This window comes from Macrobrachium nipponense, chromosome 1, assembly GCF_015104395.2.
Source record: "Macrobrachium nipponense isolate FS-2020 chromosome 1, ASM1510439v2, whole genome shotgun sequence".
Lineage (NCBI taxonomy): Eukaryota > Metazoa > Arthropoda > Malacostraca > Decapoda > Palaemonidae > Macrobrachium > Macrobrachium nipponense.
This window is the reverse complement of record NC_087200.1, coordinates 89229599-89246895: the sequence shown is the minus strand read 5'-3', so window position 1 is coordinate 89246895 and position 17297 is coordinate 89229599. Positions and strand designations below refer to the sequence as shown.

Here is a 17297-nt window from a genome sequence, read left to right as displayed (position 1 = left end):
AGACGAGCGTCAAAAGAAGCGTGCAGAAAAGCGTCACGCTCCTGACAGGCGTCAAAAAAAACAAGCGAGATACATTTCGGAGAGAAATCCGACTGCACGAAACAGTCTCAGGAGAAGGGTTGATCGTGTGAGAATACGAGGGGCGACTGGCGAGGGAACGCCTTCTTATTCTCACAGTAACAAAGCTCGGACGTCCGCTCTCAAAAGCGTCCTGCTACTAAGACTTCTTTTTCATATTTCTCGGTGGAAAGACGTACACGTGATCAGGCGACGTTCGCCTTCTTACTTCTCACTGAAACGCATAACGAGAGAGAGAGGACGTGAAGCGTCCTCTTCTATAAAGATGTTATTGTTATGATACAATAAAGTTTGTTCATACTTACCTGGCAGATATATATATAGCTGTCAGATATATATTAGCTGTATTCTCCGACGTCCGACAGAATTTCAAAACTCCCGGCACACGCAGTGGGCGGCCAGGTGGTTAGTACCCATTCCCGCCGCTGGGAGGCGGATATCAGGAATCATTCCCATTTTCTATTCAGATTTTTCATACCACTGTCCCCTGAGGGGAGGTGGGTGGGTACTTTAATTATATATATCTGCCAGGTAAGTATGAACAAACTTTATTGTATCATAACAATAACATTTTGTTCATGAAACTTACCTGTCAGATATATATATAGCTGAATCCCACCATTGGAGGTGGGAAGGGACAGAATAGAAGGATTTAGGAAACACCTCAAGTGCAGATGATTGACATCTTGATTCCTTACCTGTTAGCATAGCTGACTTCTTGATTACTGTCACCGAAGTCTGCTTTTGCTTTACTAGAGTTGCCAACAAGGTAGTGACCTGTGTAGTTGGTGCGCTCTAGATGATCTGTCAACGGGTGGGGGCGTGACCACAATGTGACTAGACCATATTGACCATACTGTGAGGGCAACGAAGCTAAAACCACCACCTGACCTAACCTATCGAAGTTAGTCCCACCCATAACTTTCTAGGCTAACGAAAGGGAAAGCGACCTCAAGCGACCACCCTTCAAAGTTAAAAGCACACTACAACTTTTTCTATAGGATAGGATTCGTGCTGCTTCCTGCCTCCAATAATATTTCTACGGATATGTATGGTCCTAGCGATCGCAGATCTCATATGTCGTCTTCACATCCCGTCGGGAGTGTGAAGCGAACACAGAGTTGCTTCGCTCAAACGTGGCACTCAGGATATTACTGAGTGTCATGCTCTGTTGAAATGCTTCCGAGGCCGCGCCCTCACCTCGTGAGCATTTACTTTTAAAAGGTTTCAAATCTTTGTTCAAACATGACGAATGAGCCTCTTAGAAAGACTCCTTAAAAATAACGCCAGGGCGTTCTTCGACATGGGCAAGTCTGGTCTTTTTACGGAACACCGCAGATTGTCCGAATGACCTTGACTTTCTTTAGTTTTATCAAGATAAAACTTGAGAGCCCCGACAGGGCACAGGACTCTCTGTGGCTCTTGCCCAATAATTTGTGCCATCCCCTTGATCTCCAGGCCTCTGGGCCAAGGGTTAGACGGGCTTTCGTTCTTAGCAAGAACGGAAGGCTTAGAGGACACCGAATTATGTCCTCTAAAGCCAAAACCTCTGATGATGCTAAAACCTCATTTCCGTAGCTATAGTGTTTAGAAAATTAGCCTTTCTGGTCACGTGAATTAAGTTTACAGAAAGGAGAGGTTCGAAATGCTTTGACATCAAGAACTTCAGACTACGTCTAAGTTCCATCAAGATTTCCGCAGACCTCAAAGATCGTGAAGGGCTTTGTTGTTTGACAGATCCGAATCTCTGAGCCTAGAGGCCGTCAACAACATATTTCCGTATTCTACAATCGTTGGGACTGTTAGCTTATCCCATACTTCAGACGGAATGGGAAGGCGGTAAAGTCATTCACAGAGGTCAGAGGTAGAGGAACAGTCATTCTTCCTGCCCTATGTCCAGAAACGGCCCACTCCGATTGGTACACTGCAAAATATGCAGCACTGCTTTGCTTTGGCAATGAGACTTGCAATTAATCTTGAAGATCCTCTCGCTTCTTGACAGTCTGAACGCATTCAGACTCAGATCGGAGAGATTTTAGGTACCTCTCGAAGTGAGGCTGTTAGAGTAGACCGATTCTCTCGGGAAGGTCCTTGGAAAGTGCTCTCTGAAGGACGTGACCTCTGTGAATCCAGCCTCTCGAAGGCCAACATGGGGCGATCAGCGTCTTTCTCACTCCCTCTGACGCCAGCGATTATCTTATTACATTTCCTAAGCTTTTGAATAGGGGAAAAGGGCTAACCAACTATCCCCATTCCATACTATAGGATGGCGTCTACTATTGCTACCGCTCTCGGATCGAGAATAAGGGCGCAACGTAGAGGAAGCTTCTTCGTCTTCAATATTGCAAAATCACGAAAGGACGTCCCCAAAGTCTCCACAAACTCTCGACATACTTCTAAGCGAGGATTCTCAAAAGTCAAACGTCAGTAGTTGCTGCCGTCGATCGAAGAAATCCGCACGGACGTGCAATCGTGTAACGAAACCTCTTAAGGATCGTTACGTTCCGTGCCTATGCCGATAACCATCTCTCTTTTCTTGGGATATGAGAGAGCTGCGGAATTATCTGAGATGATTTGGACCACTCGACCAAAACCTCACTCTTCGAGGAACTGGAGAGCCAACCAAATTGCTTCCAATTCTTTTAGATTATGTGCCAGGACCTCTGTCCGGATGCCCTGGCCCTCTCATTATCACCTTGAGGTGATCCTTAAACCCATTGAGAGACGTTTAGAATTATCTCTAGATCTTTGATGTTATTTCAGTTCTCCTGTAGGAAAAACTGTAGAGGTCTGAATTGCAGTCTATTCAGGGAAACAAGCTTCTCCAGCGAGGAAATGGTCCCAGCAGACTCATCCATTCCCATCACTAAGCATGCTTCCTTCCCTAATAAGGCTGCGCTTTGCATAAGCAGGAGAGCATTATATAGTGCTATGCTGCGGTAGACTCGTACAGAATTCTGTTACAGTGCGGTAAGCAGCGCCGAACATGTCTAAGAGATATCTCTGTTGAAAATTTCTTAGCAAAAGGAAGTCGTTTATTCATGATTACCAGAAATCCCTCAACCCGAGGCGAAAGTCATGATTGTAGGGCAGAGATACGGTTCGTAAATCAATCCGCGGGAGAGAGAGACGTAACCGATCCGAGCAGTACAACGAGCTACCTAACACTGAGTTGGTGACAGTGTGAGACACTGTGACAGTTACAGGCAGCAGCTTATGTTCACCTTCTCTCGCAGTCTTATGCCGAGTTGCCAGCTATTCTACTCATCAAGGAATAGATTTTCCATTATTTGAACAGAAACTCTCAAGTTGGCATATCTAAGCGAAACAGAATTCGCTAATACAGAAGCTGATTTTGTGTTGTCGTAACATTACGCTTAATTAACCAAATGTTAAATCGGAAACATCCTGGAAAGTTGCCGGAGTACCGATTAAATATACTGCGTCATCCACAATGACAGCAAACCTCTCGTTTCGCACTATTCTGCCTGAGTTACCAGCTACTCTCCTTCTACGAGGAATAGGTTCGTTACTATTATCGATCATAAGAAAATTCTCAAGCAGGCATATTTAAGCGAAACATAATTCGCTACATGCAGAAGCTGAGTTGGTGTTGTTGTAACAATACCTTCAAGCATTGTCCTTACACCGGAAACTCCTGGAAGTTTGCAGGAAGTACCGATTAAATACACTTAAAATAACAGTCCTTTCGGTTGCCATCTGTAGAGGTAACCACGATATGCGTATATGACTTGAACTTTACATTAGTAATATGACGCGAAGTTAAAATACCTAAGTATTGCAGTCACTTGAACATATAATTCTCTACTACATTCTTTCCTCGACGAGGAAGAGAGAGAATGGAAATCGACTGTCTTCATTCTCTTTGCCAAGAAAAGGAATAATATTATTCAAATGGAAATCCTCAAGTGAGACCGAAGATCGAAAAGGAAAGTCAAGCTTTTCCTTATGATTTGACATAAGACTTCATGGACGTAGTCTATAAGTCTTTTTCCTGGGGATGAGCCTCTGACTAATGAATGAGAGACTTCTTTTCGAATTTTGTTACTTATCCGCTTGATGTGGCGATAAAATGTTATTAAGAAACTTTGGCTCCAATGAGAAACTAACCCAATTGCATGACGGAAGTAATCCAGGAATTCGAGCATATAGCCTTCCCGATTCCCGCAGAAATCGAGGAAGGGGTAGGATTCCTGATTAGAGACTGGGCTTACGACAGGAAGGACCTTAATGTTCCCCTTCGGCAGCGCAATCCCGAAAGCAGACGAGGCGTTTTATGACACCGAAATCTGCTTACAGTTTTCCTGGAATTTCATCAAGTGATGGATTCTCTTGAACGCTCCCTTCGTAGAAAGAGAAGTAGACATCTTGACGAGACCAAACTCCTTCCTCTACTTCGACGACGCCCCTCTTGAAGAGCGTTCTTGCAGGAATCCTGCCGAACGTCTTGATGCGTAGGACGCCTATCGTTCTGAAGAACGTCCTGGCAAAGTGCTCTAAAATACCGAGCGTCATTGACGTGTAGGATGCCGAGGCGTCTTTCAAAAGCGTCCTCGCTAGCGTCCTGGAGAGCGGTCCTCGGCTAAGCGTCCTGGCGAGCGTCCAGATGTGTAAGACATCGAGCGTCTTCCAAAAAGCTTATCAATGTTTATGACGTCGAGCGTCTTCTGAAAGGCCACCCGAAAAAAGCGTCCTGGAGAGCCGCACACTGCTCCTGAAGTGTGAGAGCCCTATAGGAAGACGTAAGGCTATCGTCTCCAAGACGGCCTAAAGACTTTTGTTACCTTCTAACAAAGACGGTGGCCGCCTGTGCAACATTTTGCGTCGTTAGTAATGCAAATGAACATATCCAGACACGCGCTCAAAAAAGGAACGCCGAGCGTTCCGAAAGGCATCGTCGCGAGGTGCTTGCCGAACGTCCTGATTGCATTCTTTGAGCGTCTTGAAGAGCGTCCGGAATAGAAGAGCGACGAACATCAAGGGAAGCGTCATAGTGAATGACGTGCGTCAACACGAGTAACTTGAGAGGCTTCCTGGCGAGGGGAGAGCCGCTCATGAAACGCGAGCGTCCTAAGCATAAGTACGGTGATCGTCATCAGGACGAGTCTTCAGGACGTTCGCCACTCTTGACAAAAACGACGGCCGGCTGTGCGACATCTTGCGTCTTTGTCACGCTCATCGACACTGCAGAAGGGCATTTAAAAGGACGCCTGTGTGTTCTTGGGTATGAGGAATTCTTTGCCCTTCTCCTGTCGAAAACTAGGATAGTCTGTCCAGTGTCATCTCTGTCCGCTGACAGAGCGTCCCTTAGGGACGAGTAAAGATGAGTCTTGGCGAGCTGTTTGACTATGCAAATCAGCTTGCCGGACGTCAATCTTATGAGCTTGAACTAATATCCCGTTTCGTATAGTAAAGCGAACGTCACATAACGTATACATAACGCCATGAGGGGAGGAGGAAACCTTAGCCGATGACAAATAAGACCTCCTTGGAGCGTCCACCAAATTGGCGAAATCTCCTTGAGAAGAAGACGGTGCTTTCAATCCTGCTTCTTCTCCTGTTTCGTACCAGATCCCAGCTCTCCTCCCCTTTCAGTCTAGATGGAGGAAGTGCAAACGAAGTCTTCCTCTCGATAGAGCGTTGAATGTCTCGAAAGGCGTCCTTGTGAGGGTCCTGCCTTAAGGACATTTTTAATCTCTTGACCAAGACGACAGCCGCCTGTGCGACATTTTTGCGTCTTTGTCACGCTTATCGTATAAGTCAAGCCGAAGGGACGCCAGATCGAGTGGGGTTCCCGTAACCCTCCTTCGGCTTTCGGACATGCCCTCTCCCTAGTCCTGGGAGTCCGACAGAGGTCCAGGCCTAGAGGCGTTATGGGGCGGATCTGACGTTCCCTCCTGACGAGAGAGAGGACGTGAAGCGTCCTCTTCTCTAAAGCTTCTTAGAGGGCGCGAGTCCTTCCGAGAGCTCAAAACCTTGCGGGGATGGACGCTCGGAGGACGAGAAGCAATCTTTCATGATTCGTGCACGTGCACGATCTTTGGCAGCCTTATCCTGCCGAAGGGACGCCAGATCGGTGGGGGGGTTCCCGTAACCCTCCTTCGGTTTTCAACTTGCCCCCTCCCTGGTCCTGGGAGTCCGACAGAGGTTTAGACCTAGAGGCGTATAGGACCGATCTGACGCCCCCTCCACAACAACTAGGGGCAAAATCAAAACATCACTACACTCACAACACTGATTGGAGAGCGAGCATTTTTCAAGCTTACTTGATGTAATCCACAATAATAGAAAGGGCATTACTTCTCACAGAACTTCCTCTAGGCCCGTAAGCCATACCACAGGGTTAGGCAAAATAAAGTCTACTGGAGGTTAGTAGGTTCATTATCCTAACTTCTGTTACTGTGGAGGAAGACCTCCTGATTCTATCACGCTCTAATTTGCGTACATACGAATCATACGTCTCTTCGGAATCAGTCAACATTACACTAATTACATTGATCTCTCAACAAAGAAAACATGTAAACGTCATGTATACTAAACGAGTGTCGTACGAAGGTTTCGGTAGCCTCCCCTTACCCGTTGCAGACAACAAAATCTGAAACTAGGCTACCTAGATTCAGACATCATATGCAATGAAAAAATTTTAATTAATTTATGATAGCGTATGCCTAGCCACAAATCCAAGTCAAGTCCATTCAAAAAAAAAATATTAGGAATACTTAAGCGGCTAATGAAGTTTCAAACTCTAGGCGGAGGTAGTGGAAACAGGTGTTTTCACTACCGCGACAGAGAAAAATCTAAATAGAAAATGGGAATGATTCCTGATATCCGCCTCCCAGCGGCGGGAATGGGTACTAACCACCTGGCCGCCCACTGCGTGTGCCGGGAGTTTTGAAATTCTGTCGGACGTCGGAGAATAAACAGCTATATATATCTGACAGCTATATATATATCTGACAGGTAAGTTTCATGAACAAAGCTTCTATTTAGAGGGCGCGAGTCCTTCCGAAAGCTCCAACCCCTGCGCGGGGAGGACGCTTCGGAGGACGAGAAGCAATCCTTCAGGATTCGTGCACGTGCACGCACTAAGGCAGTCTGGGGATTTTCATCAGAAACTGCCGAAGGCACGCCAGATCGGTGGGGGTTCCTCGTAACCCTCCTTCGGCTTTCGACATGCCTCTCTATCCCGGGTCCTGGGAGTCAAGCAGAGGTCCAGGCCTAGAGGCGAAATAAGGCCGATCTGACACACCCTCCACTACACAAGGGGCACTGTCACTGCACTTAGCCACTTCATATTGCTCTCTAAAGCAAGCACTTTTCGATTCTAAGATACGAATCGAAGGAGTATTAGAGAAAGGGCAATAACCTCTACAGACACTGTTTAGGGCCCGAGGCAACACTACAGGGTTTATGAGAAACAATTAAAAACAGAAGTAGCACTCTTCACAACAATGAAGGAGAGCGATCACCTCTCGCAGACATATTCATAACCCGTAGGCTATACTACAGGGTTAGGCAAAAAAAAGTCTACAGGAAGGTTAGCAGGTTCACTACCCTGACTTTTGTTTACTGATTAATTGCGTACAACGAATCATACGTTTTCCTTACGGAATTAGACATGTTTACTGATTAATTGCGTACATACGAATCATACGTCTTCCTTACGGAATTAGACAAAGTCTCACACTCCTTACATGAAGCAAGACTCATACCCCTCGTGCATACCAAGTGCGGATCTACCGAAGCTTTCGGTAGCCACACCCTATCTTTGCAGACAACACCCTCTGAAACTAGCCTAACTAGATTCAGATATCTTATGCAAAAATGAATCAAATTCAAATCAATTTAAGATAGCGTATGTCTAGCCACAAATCCAAGTAAATAAATTAAAAGACAATTAGGATACTTAGCGGCAATGAAGTTTCCAAAATCTAAGACGGAGGTACTGGAAACAGGTGTTTCCAGCACCGGCGACAGAAAAATTATGAATAGAAAATGGGAATGGTTCCTGATACCCGCCTCCCAGCGGCGGGAATGGGTACTAACCACCTGGCCGACCACTGCGTGTGTCGGAAGTTTTTAAAATTCTGTCGGACTTCAGAAAATACAGCTATATATATATCTGACAGGTAAGTTTCATGAACAAACAGAACTTTTTACTTCCCACTTCTGTCAATGAAGAATAAAACTAGGCAATCAGATTAGAAGAGACCAGCGTGAATGCTAAAAAATGCACTAGACCAGGGCAGCACTAATGCTGAGAACCTCATGGCATTCTAATTACTAGATATTAAACTTTATAAAGTTGGTGGAAAAGAAATAGCGATGCTTTAAATGTTCTATCACAAAACCAATCAGTTGAGCTATCAAGGAATTTGAGGTTTGTTGCTGTAGAAAACTATTAAAACACTAATTAGCTGGTCCACCATCGTAAAGCAGGAAATCCTAATCGGAAGACAGTTTTATATTCATCGGGAATAATCATCTCGAAAGTTGTTTGGAAAAAGATGCAGAGCATTTCCAACATGCCTGTACCTTCTTACTGTATCCCTAATACATATGGTAAATGGATTAAAAATTTTCATACTCCAGATATGTTCTCAATTACCCAAGAGATGACTTTTGGGTAACCTCAAGAATTTGTAGCATTCTCCTTAATTTCACTTGCAGAAATAAAGCATTTGTCAGTTAATATCGGGATCGTGGTTTCCATGAATTTCACTAATACTTCTTAGCATAATTCTACTTTGGCTTTGCGGTTTTTGTCAATGGGGTTCACATTTGTATAATACTACTTGACAATGCTTGGTGCTTAATTAGATATTAACCCTTTAACGCCGAAGCGGTATTTTAAAAATCATCTCACTTATATGCCGGCGGCGTTCGCAAGTGAGCACCGAAGCAGAAATTTTTTTTTTAAATCACAGCACGCTTAGTTTTAAAGATGCACCGAAGCAGAATTTTTTTTTTTTTTTTTTTTTAATCACAGCACGCTTAGTTTTAAAGATTAAGAGTTAATTTTTGGCTCCTTTTTTGTCATTACCTGAAGTTTAGTATGCAACCATCAGAAATGAAAAAAAATATCATTATTATATATAAATATTGGGATATATGACAGCATGAAAATTTTTTTTATATATAATTATATACAAATCGCGCTGTGAGCAAAATGGTTAAAGTTAACAAGTTATTTTTTTTCGTTGTATTGTACACTAAATTGCAATCATTTTGGTATATAACACATTGTAAAACGATCAAGGTAACAAAGAGAAAATATCACAAAATGATGCATGAATTCGTAACGTGCGGACGTAAAAAAAAAAGCGGTTTTCAAAAATTCACCATAAATCGAAATAATGTGCTAGAGACTTCCCGTTTCTTGCAAAATGAAGGTAATTGATTGAATATTACTAGACTGTAAGTGTTGGAATTTACAATTGCAGTTGTTTTTGGTTGTATTCTACATGAAATTGCGCACATTTTCATATATAAAACTTTATGTAAAGGCTAATTTAAAATGGTGCAAACATTACGACAATCACGACGAAAAAATTTGATTTTTTTGGAAGTCATCGTAAGGAAAAAGTTTATTTCATAAATTCACCATAAATCGAAATATTATGCTAGACTTCCAATTGTTAAAAGCTACAACCATGGGTTGTTTTTGTTGTATTCTACATGAAATTTCGCACATTTTCATATATAAAACTTCATGTAACAGCTAATTTAAAATGGTGCAAACATTACAACAATCGGACGAAAAAATTTATGATTTTTTTCGGAAGAGTTAACGCGCGACATAAAGGGGGGAAAAAAAATTTTTTTCCCATAAATTCACCATAAATCAAAATATTGTGCTAGAGACTTCCAATTTGTTGCAAAATAAAGGTAAATGATTGAATATTACTAGAATGTAAGAGTTTTAGCTTAAAATTGCGTTTTTTTACCATTTCGGTCGAGTCAAAGTTGACCGAAGGTTGATATTTTAGCACTTATTGTTATATGAAAATATTTCAAAACTGATAAAAGCTACAACCATGGGTTATTTTTAGTTGCATTCTACATGAAATTGCACACATTTCCATATATAAAACTTTACGTAACAGCTAATTTATAATGGTGCAAACATTACGACAATCGCACGTATGATTTTTTCGGAAGTTACCGTGCGGACGGAAGGAAATTTTTTTTTTTTCACCATAAATTGAAATATTGTGCTAGAGACTTCCAATTTGTTGCAAAATAAAGGTAAATAATTAGATATTACTAGAATATAAGAGTTTTAGCTTACAATTGCGTTTTTCGACCATTTCGGTAGTCAAAGTTGACCGAAGGTTGAAATTTTGGGACATCGTTATTTATATGAAAATATTTCAAAAATGATAAAAGCTACAACCATGAGTTGTTTTTCTATGTATTCTAAATGAAATTGCACACATTTTCATATATAATACTCCATGTAACAGCTAATATAAAATGGTGCAAAAATTATGTCAGTGGCGAAATAATTTCTGAGATGTGTTCCTGATGCTTTTTAGTGCGAGAAGAAAGAAATTCGCGCTTGCGCGCATCGGTAACGATTGTAAACAAAACAACGCCTTGATCCGTGAGCTCCCAGCATCCCCCAAGGCGCGTGATTCAAAAGTTTTACGCCTAGTAGGCCTATAACTATTTTTCCGGGAATTTTTAAAAAAACTTTTTTTCTGTCGACGTACCATACGTCCAATCGGCACCCGACAGACAATTTTCGTCAACGTTTAATACATCCAATCGTCGCTAAAGGGTTAACCATTAAGATGCACTTAATCTAGACAGCAGACTTTTAATGAAGGCCATGAATGGGAGTAATGTCAAGTTAAACTCAACTTAGATCACTGAAAGATATTTTGACAGTTTTGAACGTACATTCGATAGTTTGAGAAAGAAGTAAAGACTTTATTCAATGGGTAATTATACATCTTTAGAATTATGTACTCTGAACAATTAAGTTTCCTTGTTATAAAAATCTTTAAAATTATTAATTTTTCAAGTTTTATATGCTCGAGTCTATTTCGGAAAAACTTCATGTTTTTTTTTATAATGGTAAGCAATTTCTTTGCACACTACATTCCAGTATGCAATATGGTTGTTATCCTACGTGGCAGTTATCTGGACAACATTCGGATACAAATATGGTATCACTGTTTAGCACATAATTCTAAAAAGCTAAGCATTTCATAAAGCCTTATATACACACACAAGTTCATACCATGACAACTCGCTGTTTGCATTTTCTCAGCTGGGTTTATATGGATAAAAGTTGATTTTACTGATATAGAATTATTCCTCAAATAGGCTATTTTTTATAAAGATATGCCAATAATATATAAGGCAAAAATGGTTTTATTACCTTTATTATCAGTTTTTCATAAAGTGAATCTTTTCACATATACAGTGGTTATTGCACAGAGGTCGAGGTTAGCTTACCGATAAACACAACTTAAAATTCAAGGCTTGATTTTTAGAATGGTAGTATAAATGACCCCTCAATTTTTAGGGGAGAATTTTAAGACTTAAGTCGTTTTGTGCGCTGAAAAACTCATTATAATAATAAACCTAAGTATACAATCATAAACAATACTCACCTATCAATATATAACTGTAGATGACGAGGCATTTCACCTTGTGGCAAATTTTCTGGTACTTCTTGCAGTTTGAGAACCTGATAATCAACACAAGCACACTTGTCTGGCACAATGAAAAATGGATCCAGAGGGCATTTTGGTCTTCCAGCTTGTTCACTGCAACAGAAGTTTAAGAATCAAAATACTTTAACTGAAAATCCCTCTATGAAAGACTTCACCAGACATTTCCCAGAATTCCCGTCAAAATGCTTTACCAGATCTTTCCCTAACTTCCTAGAGAAATACAGATATATTAACTTTGGAAGAGTATTACAGGCAGGCTTATGATTAAAATTTACTTACATTGACGCAAAAGTTTTATAATCAAGAACAGTGCACAATTATCTTTAACAAAAACCCAAACCCTCTACCTATATTACACTGTTTGGTGACAAAGCTGATTAACAAAAGTAACATATATTACGGACTGTTGGGTGACAAGCTGATTAACAAAAGTAACCTATATTACTGACTGTTGGGTGACAAGCTGATTAACAAAAGTAACCTATATTACTGACTGTTGGGTGACAAAACTGATTAACAATAGTAATAATTTTATTCTTTCAACATCGTAACTCCCTATAAAGCAACTGAAAAACTGTACATCATCTATCTTACGTGTTACATTTCCTTGGTAGCTGATAGCCTTCAAGACCAGGCTTCACTTGGATATTAGATATGGTGGCTTGGCAAGAACGACACTGGACCATTAATGTCTGCGCCTTGGCCTTCACTCCTGATGCAGCAACAACTATGCCAGCAACTTTCACCAATCGGCTAACTTCTTCTGACTAAGGGCAAACCACAAGAACATTCTATTTGATTTTGTTTTTGACAATCAAATTACTATATAGCAATAAGTATGTTGAATGCTATAGGCACTGCTTTTAACTCTCAATGATAGTAGTCTATAATGTAACAAAATTTATGTCAATCAAATTATCTGGCAATCTAACAAAGTCCCAAGTATTTCTTAACAAATTTCAACACTTTACTATGGCATGCTTTTAACCATTTGAAACTTTTCTTCAAAGCCAAATAATACAATGACCACAAACTGCACTAGTCCATGTTTAACCTGAACTTCTCAAATGAACAAAAGGTGAGGGAATAATTACGCGCAGCAACAGGCATTTGGCTATCATGTGGCACAATAATAATAGAATAATAATAATAATAATAATAATAATAATAAACCAAAGGAAGAAATGAGGACAGAGAAGAAAATATGGAAATATGGAGATGCTACATCAGAAGCAACCCGACAGAGAGAGGATATAGAAGGAAGATTGGTCAACATCTGGAATGAGAGGATAAAACACCCCCCAAACAGAACAGAGGCTGGCAGACCAAGTAAGAAACATAAAGAAAAAGAACTGGCTCTCCCCAACAGAAAGAGAAGAACTGGAAAGGGAAATGTCACACGACAACGAATTAGACGAAGACGAACTGAGAGACGATGCCACAGAAGACGACAGGGATGATGAGGTATCAAACAAAGAATCACGAAGAAACACCAACGAAGTAACAGAGAGGACGGAATGGGTAGAAAAGATTAGACAATGGATGGAACCAGATACAGAGAGAACAAAGATCCCCTCCATGAAAGCCTACAACACCAAGAAATTAAGAGAGAAAACAATGAAATAATGGGCATAATACACACCACCAGTATCACAGAAACAAATAACTTGGCATATGCAGGAGCAAGATTAGTAGCAGAACTGATGGGGATACAGAACAACACCACCACCAGCACAACCAACCCAACAGAAACCAAAACAGCAACAATCCTTGGAGAAGGCCCCTGGAAAAGCAAATCGTGGTGATGAGATCTGACTTGAGTAAACTGAAAGAGATGGCAGAAAAAAGGCTAAGAAGCAAGAAAACAAGGGAGGAACTCAACGAGAAATACAAAGTACAAGAGAGGGGACTAAACAACACAATAGAAGATGTAAAACAGAGGCTTAAGGCCAAAGCACATAAGATCCAACGGTACATGAACAGGAATAAGGGATATCAACAGAACAAACTATTCGAAACTAACCAGAAAAAGACTATACAGCCAACTAAGAGGGGAAAACAACCACCAAGAAATTCCTGAAGCCGAACCAAGTAAGAGACTCTGGGAAAACATATGGAGCAATCCGGTAACACACAACAAACATACAACATGGCTCCAGGAAGTCAAGGAAGAAGAAACAGCGAGAATAAAACAAAAGATTCACAGAGATCACGACAGACACAGTCAGACACCAACTAAAGAAAATGCCCAACTGGAAAGCCCCAGGTCCCGATGAAGCCCATGGATACTGGTTCAAAAACTTCAAGGCCCTACACCCACGAATAGCAGAACAACTCCAGCATTGTATCTCAAATCACCATGCACCCAAATGGATGACCACAGGAAGGACATCCTTAGTACAAAAAGACAAGAGTAAGGGAAAAATATAGCCAGTAACTACAGGGCCTATCACCTGCCTACCAATAATGTGGAAGTTGCTAACAGGTATCACCAGTGAAAGGCTATACAACTACCTAGAGAGACAAACACCATCCCCCACCAACAGAAAGGCTGCACAGGAAGTGTAGGGGCACAAAAGACCAGCTCCTGATAGACAAAATGGTAATGAAGAACAGTAGGAGAAGGAAAACCAACCTAAGCATGGCATGGATAGACTATAAGAAAGCCTTCGACATGATACCACACACATGGCTAATAGAATGCCCTGAAAATATATGGGGCAGAGGAAAACACCAAACAGCTTCCTCAAAATACAATGCGCAACTGGAATACATACTTACAAGCTCTGGAATAAGACTAGCAGAGGTTAATATCAGGAGAGGGATCTTCCAAGGAGACTCACTGTCCCCACTACTCTTCGTAGTAGCCATGATTCCCATGACAAAAGTACTACAGAAGATGGATGCCGGGTACCAACTCAAGAAAAGAGGCAACAGAATTAACCATCTGATGTTCATGGACGACATCAAGCTGTATGGTAAGAGCATCAAGGAAATAGATACCCTAATCCAGACTGTAAGGATTGTATCTGGGGACATCAGGATGGAGTTTGGAATAGAAAAATGCGCCTTAGTCAACATACAAAAGGGCAAAGTAACAAGAACTGAAGGGATAAAGCTAACCCAGATGGCGGAAAGCCAACAATCCAAACACCAACAGATGAGACAGGATACAAAATACCTGGGAATAATGGAAGGAGGGGATATAAAAAAACACCAAGAGATGAAGGACACGATCAGGAAAGAATATATGCAGAGACTCAAGGCAATACTCAAGTCAAAACTCAACGCCGGAAATATGATAAAGCCATAAACAAATGGGCAGTGCCAGTAATCAGATACAGCGCAGGAATAGTGCAATGGACGAAGGCAGAACTCCGCAGCATAGATCAGAAACCAGGAAACATATGACAATACACAAAGCACTACACCCAAGAGCAAATACGGGACAGGACCTATTACATCAACACGAAAGGAAGGAGGGAGAGGAATTAACTAAGCATAGAGGACTGCGTCAACATCGAGAACAGAACACTGGGGCAATATCAGAAAAAACCAGTGAAGACGAGTGGCTAAAGAGTGGCATGGAAGAAGGACTAATAAAAGTAGACGAAGACCCACAAATATACAGACAGGAAAATGACAAACAGAACAGAGGACTAGCACAACAAACCAATGCACGGACAATACATGAGACAGACTAAAGAACTAGCCAGCGATGACACATGGCAATGGCTACAGAGGTGGGGAGAGCTAAAGAAGGAAACTGAAGGAATGATAAACAGCGCACAAAATCAGGCCCTAAGAACCAGATATGTTCAAAGAACGATAGACAGAAATGACATCTCCTCCCATATGTAGGAAGTGCAATACGAAAATGAAACCATAACACATAGCAAGCGAATGTCAGGAAACTTGCACAGAACCAGTACAAAAAGAGGCACGATTCAGTGGCAAAAGCCCTCCACTGGAGCCTGTGCAAGAAACATCAGCTACCGTTGCAGTAGTAAGTGGTACGAACACCAACCTGAAGGAGTGATAGAAAACGATCAGGCAAAGATCCTCTGGACTATGGTATCAGAACAGATAGGGTGATACGTGAAAATAGACCAGACGTGACGCTGATTGACAAAATCAAGAAGAACGTATTACTAATTGATGTCGCAATACCATGGGACACCAGAGTTGAAGAGAAAGAGAGAAAAAATGGATAAGTATCAAGATCTGAAAATAGAAATAGAAGGATATGGGATATGCCAGTGGAAATCGTACCCATAATCATAGGAGCACTAGGCACAATCCCAAGATCCCTGAAAAGGAATCTAGAAAAACTAGAGGCTGAAGTAGCTCCAGGACTCATGCAGAGGAGTGTGATCCTAGAAACGGCGCACATAGTAAGAAAAGTGATGGACTCCTAAGGAGGCAGGATGCAACCCGGAACCCCACACTATAAATACCACCCAGTCGAATTGGAAGACTGCGATAGAGCAAAAAAAAAAAATAAATAAAATAAAATAAAAATAAAACAAAATAAAATAATAATAATAATAAAAATAATAATAATAACAAACCTGGAGGTTGCGGACATCTACTGGATGGGATGAAGAAGTTAGCAGAATCTGGATGTCCTCCACATTTTCTTCACCAAGAGGTCGTGGTGCTGTCACTTCATCAGCCACTTCCTTTGCTGCCTCTTCAAACTAAACATATAAAAGTGAATTAAAAAACTTCAACTGTATTAAATTAGACCATGAATATTATCCACTAAACAAAATTTTGTGGAAATTTAACAGGACCAAGATAAGGAAAAAATTCCTAATACTTTACAACAAACTATCCACCGTTATACCACATTAACTTATACACTTTCACTGAAAATAAAGTAGTCTTTATTGTCCTAAACACTAGTAAGAAAAAGGATAAGCTGTACAGCAGAAAAAAAAACAAATCTGCCATGTATTAGGTAACAGTACAAAAATACTTACAAGAGGGATATGTTCTGTAGGTGATTTCTTGAGTTTATCTGCAAGGGTCTCGTCAAAACTGGCAATATCTTCAATGGCAACTTCCAAATAATACTGGCGAAGGTTATACTGGTGTTTTAAGGAATCCCTGAAAGAAAATATTTTAATCAAATAAATTTCTTTTCCTAAATAAGTCAGGTAAGGACCATTCAGCTTAACTTTTGAAACTTCATTCCATAACATTCTATGTACGTATATGCTATTGCCAAAGGGTAAATGAAAACTATGAATTATTAACACTAGAAAAACAGCATGACAATTTCTTACGACACCAAATTACAGTAAATAAGATGTTAGATGATATCCTGACAGGTTTCTCCTCGGGAAGTGCTAAGCAATAATCAGCAGTGAAGATCCTTTATTCGTTTGTGATAAACATTTAAATAACACACAACTCAAACTTACCCGGCACAGACATCACACCCGAAAAAAATTCAAGCAAGCAATCAAGTAGGTGAGGGGTGTTTTCTAGAGGAAAGGTGCAAAC

At 41.0% G+C, this 17297-nt stretch overlaps 1 protein-coding gene across 1 annotated transcript in view; it reads right to left on the bottom strand.

Moving 5' to 3' along the window:
- LOC135219446 (DNA replication licensing factor mcm5-like) overlaps positions 1 to 16480 on the bottom strand; it is a 28083-nt gene extending 11603 nt beyond the window's left edge. Inside the window, exons 1-3 of the mRNA XM_064256237.1 lie at positions 16358 to 16480; positions 12381 to 12553; positions 11724 to 11879 (exon numbers count right to left, since the gene is read on the bottom strand). Coding sequence (XP_064112307.1) covers positions 11724 to 11879; positions 12381 to 12472 — 248 coding nt within the window. The 5' untranslated portion in view covers positions 12473 to 12553; positions 16358 to 16480. The remainder of the gene's footprint in view (positions 1 to 11723; positions 11880 to 12380; positions 12554 to 16357) is intronic.
- Between the last annotated feature and the right edge of the window lie 817 nt (positions 16481 to 17297).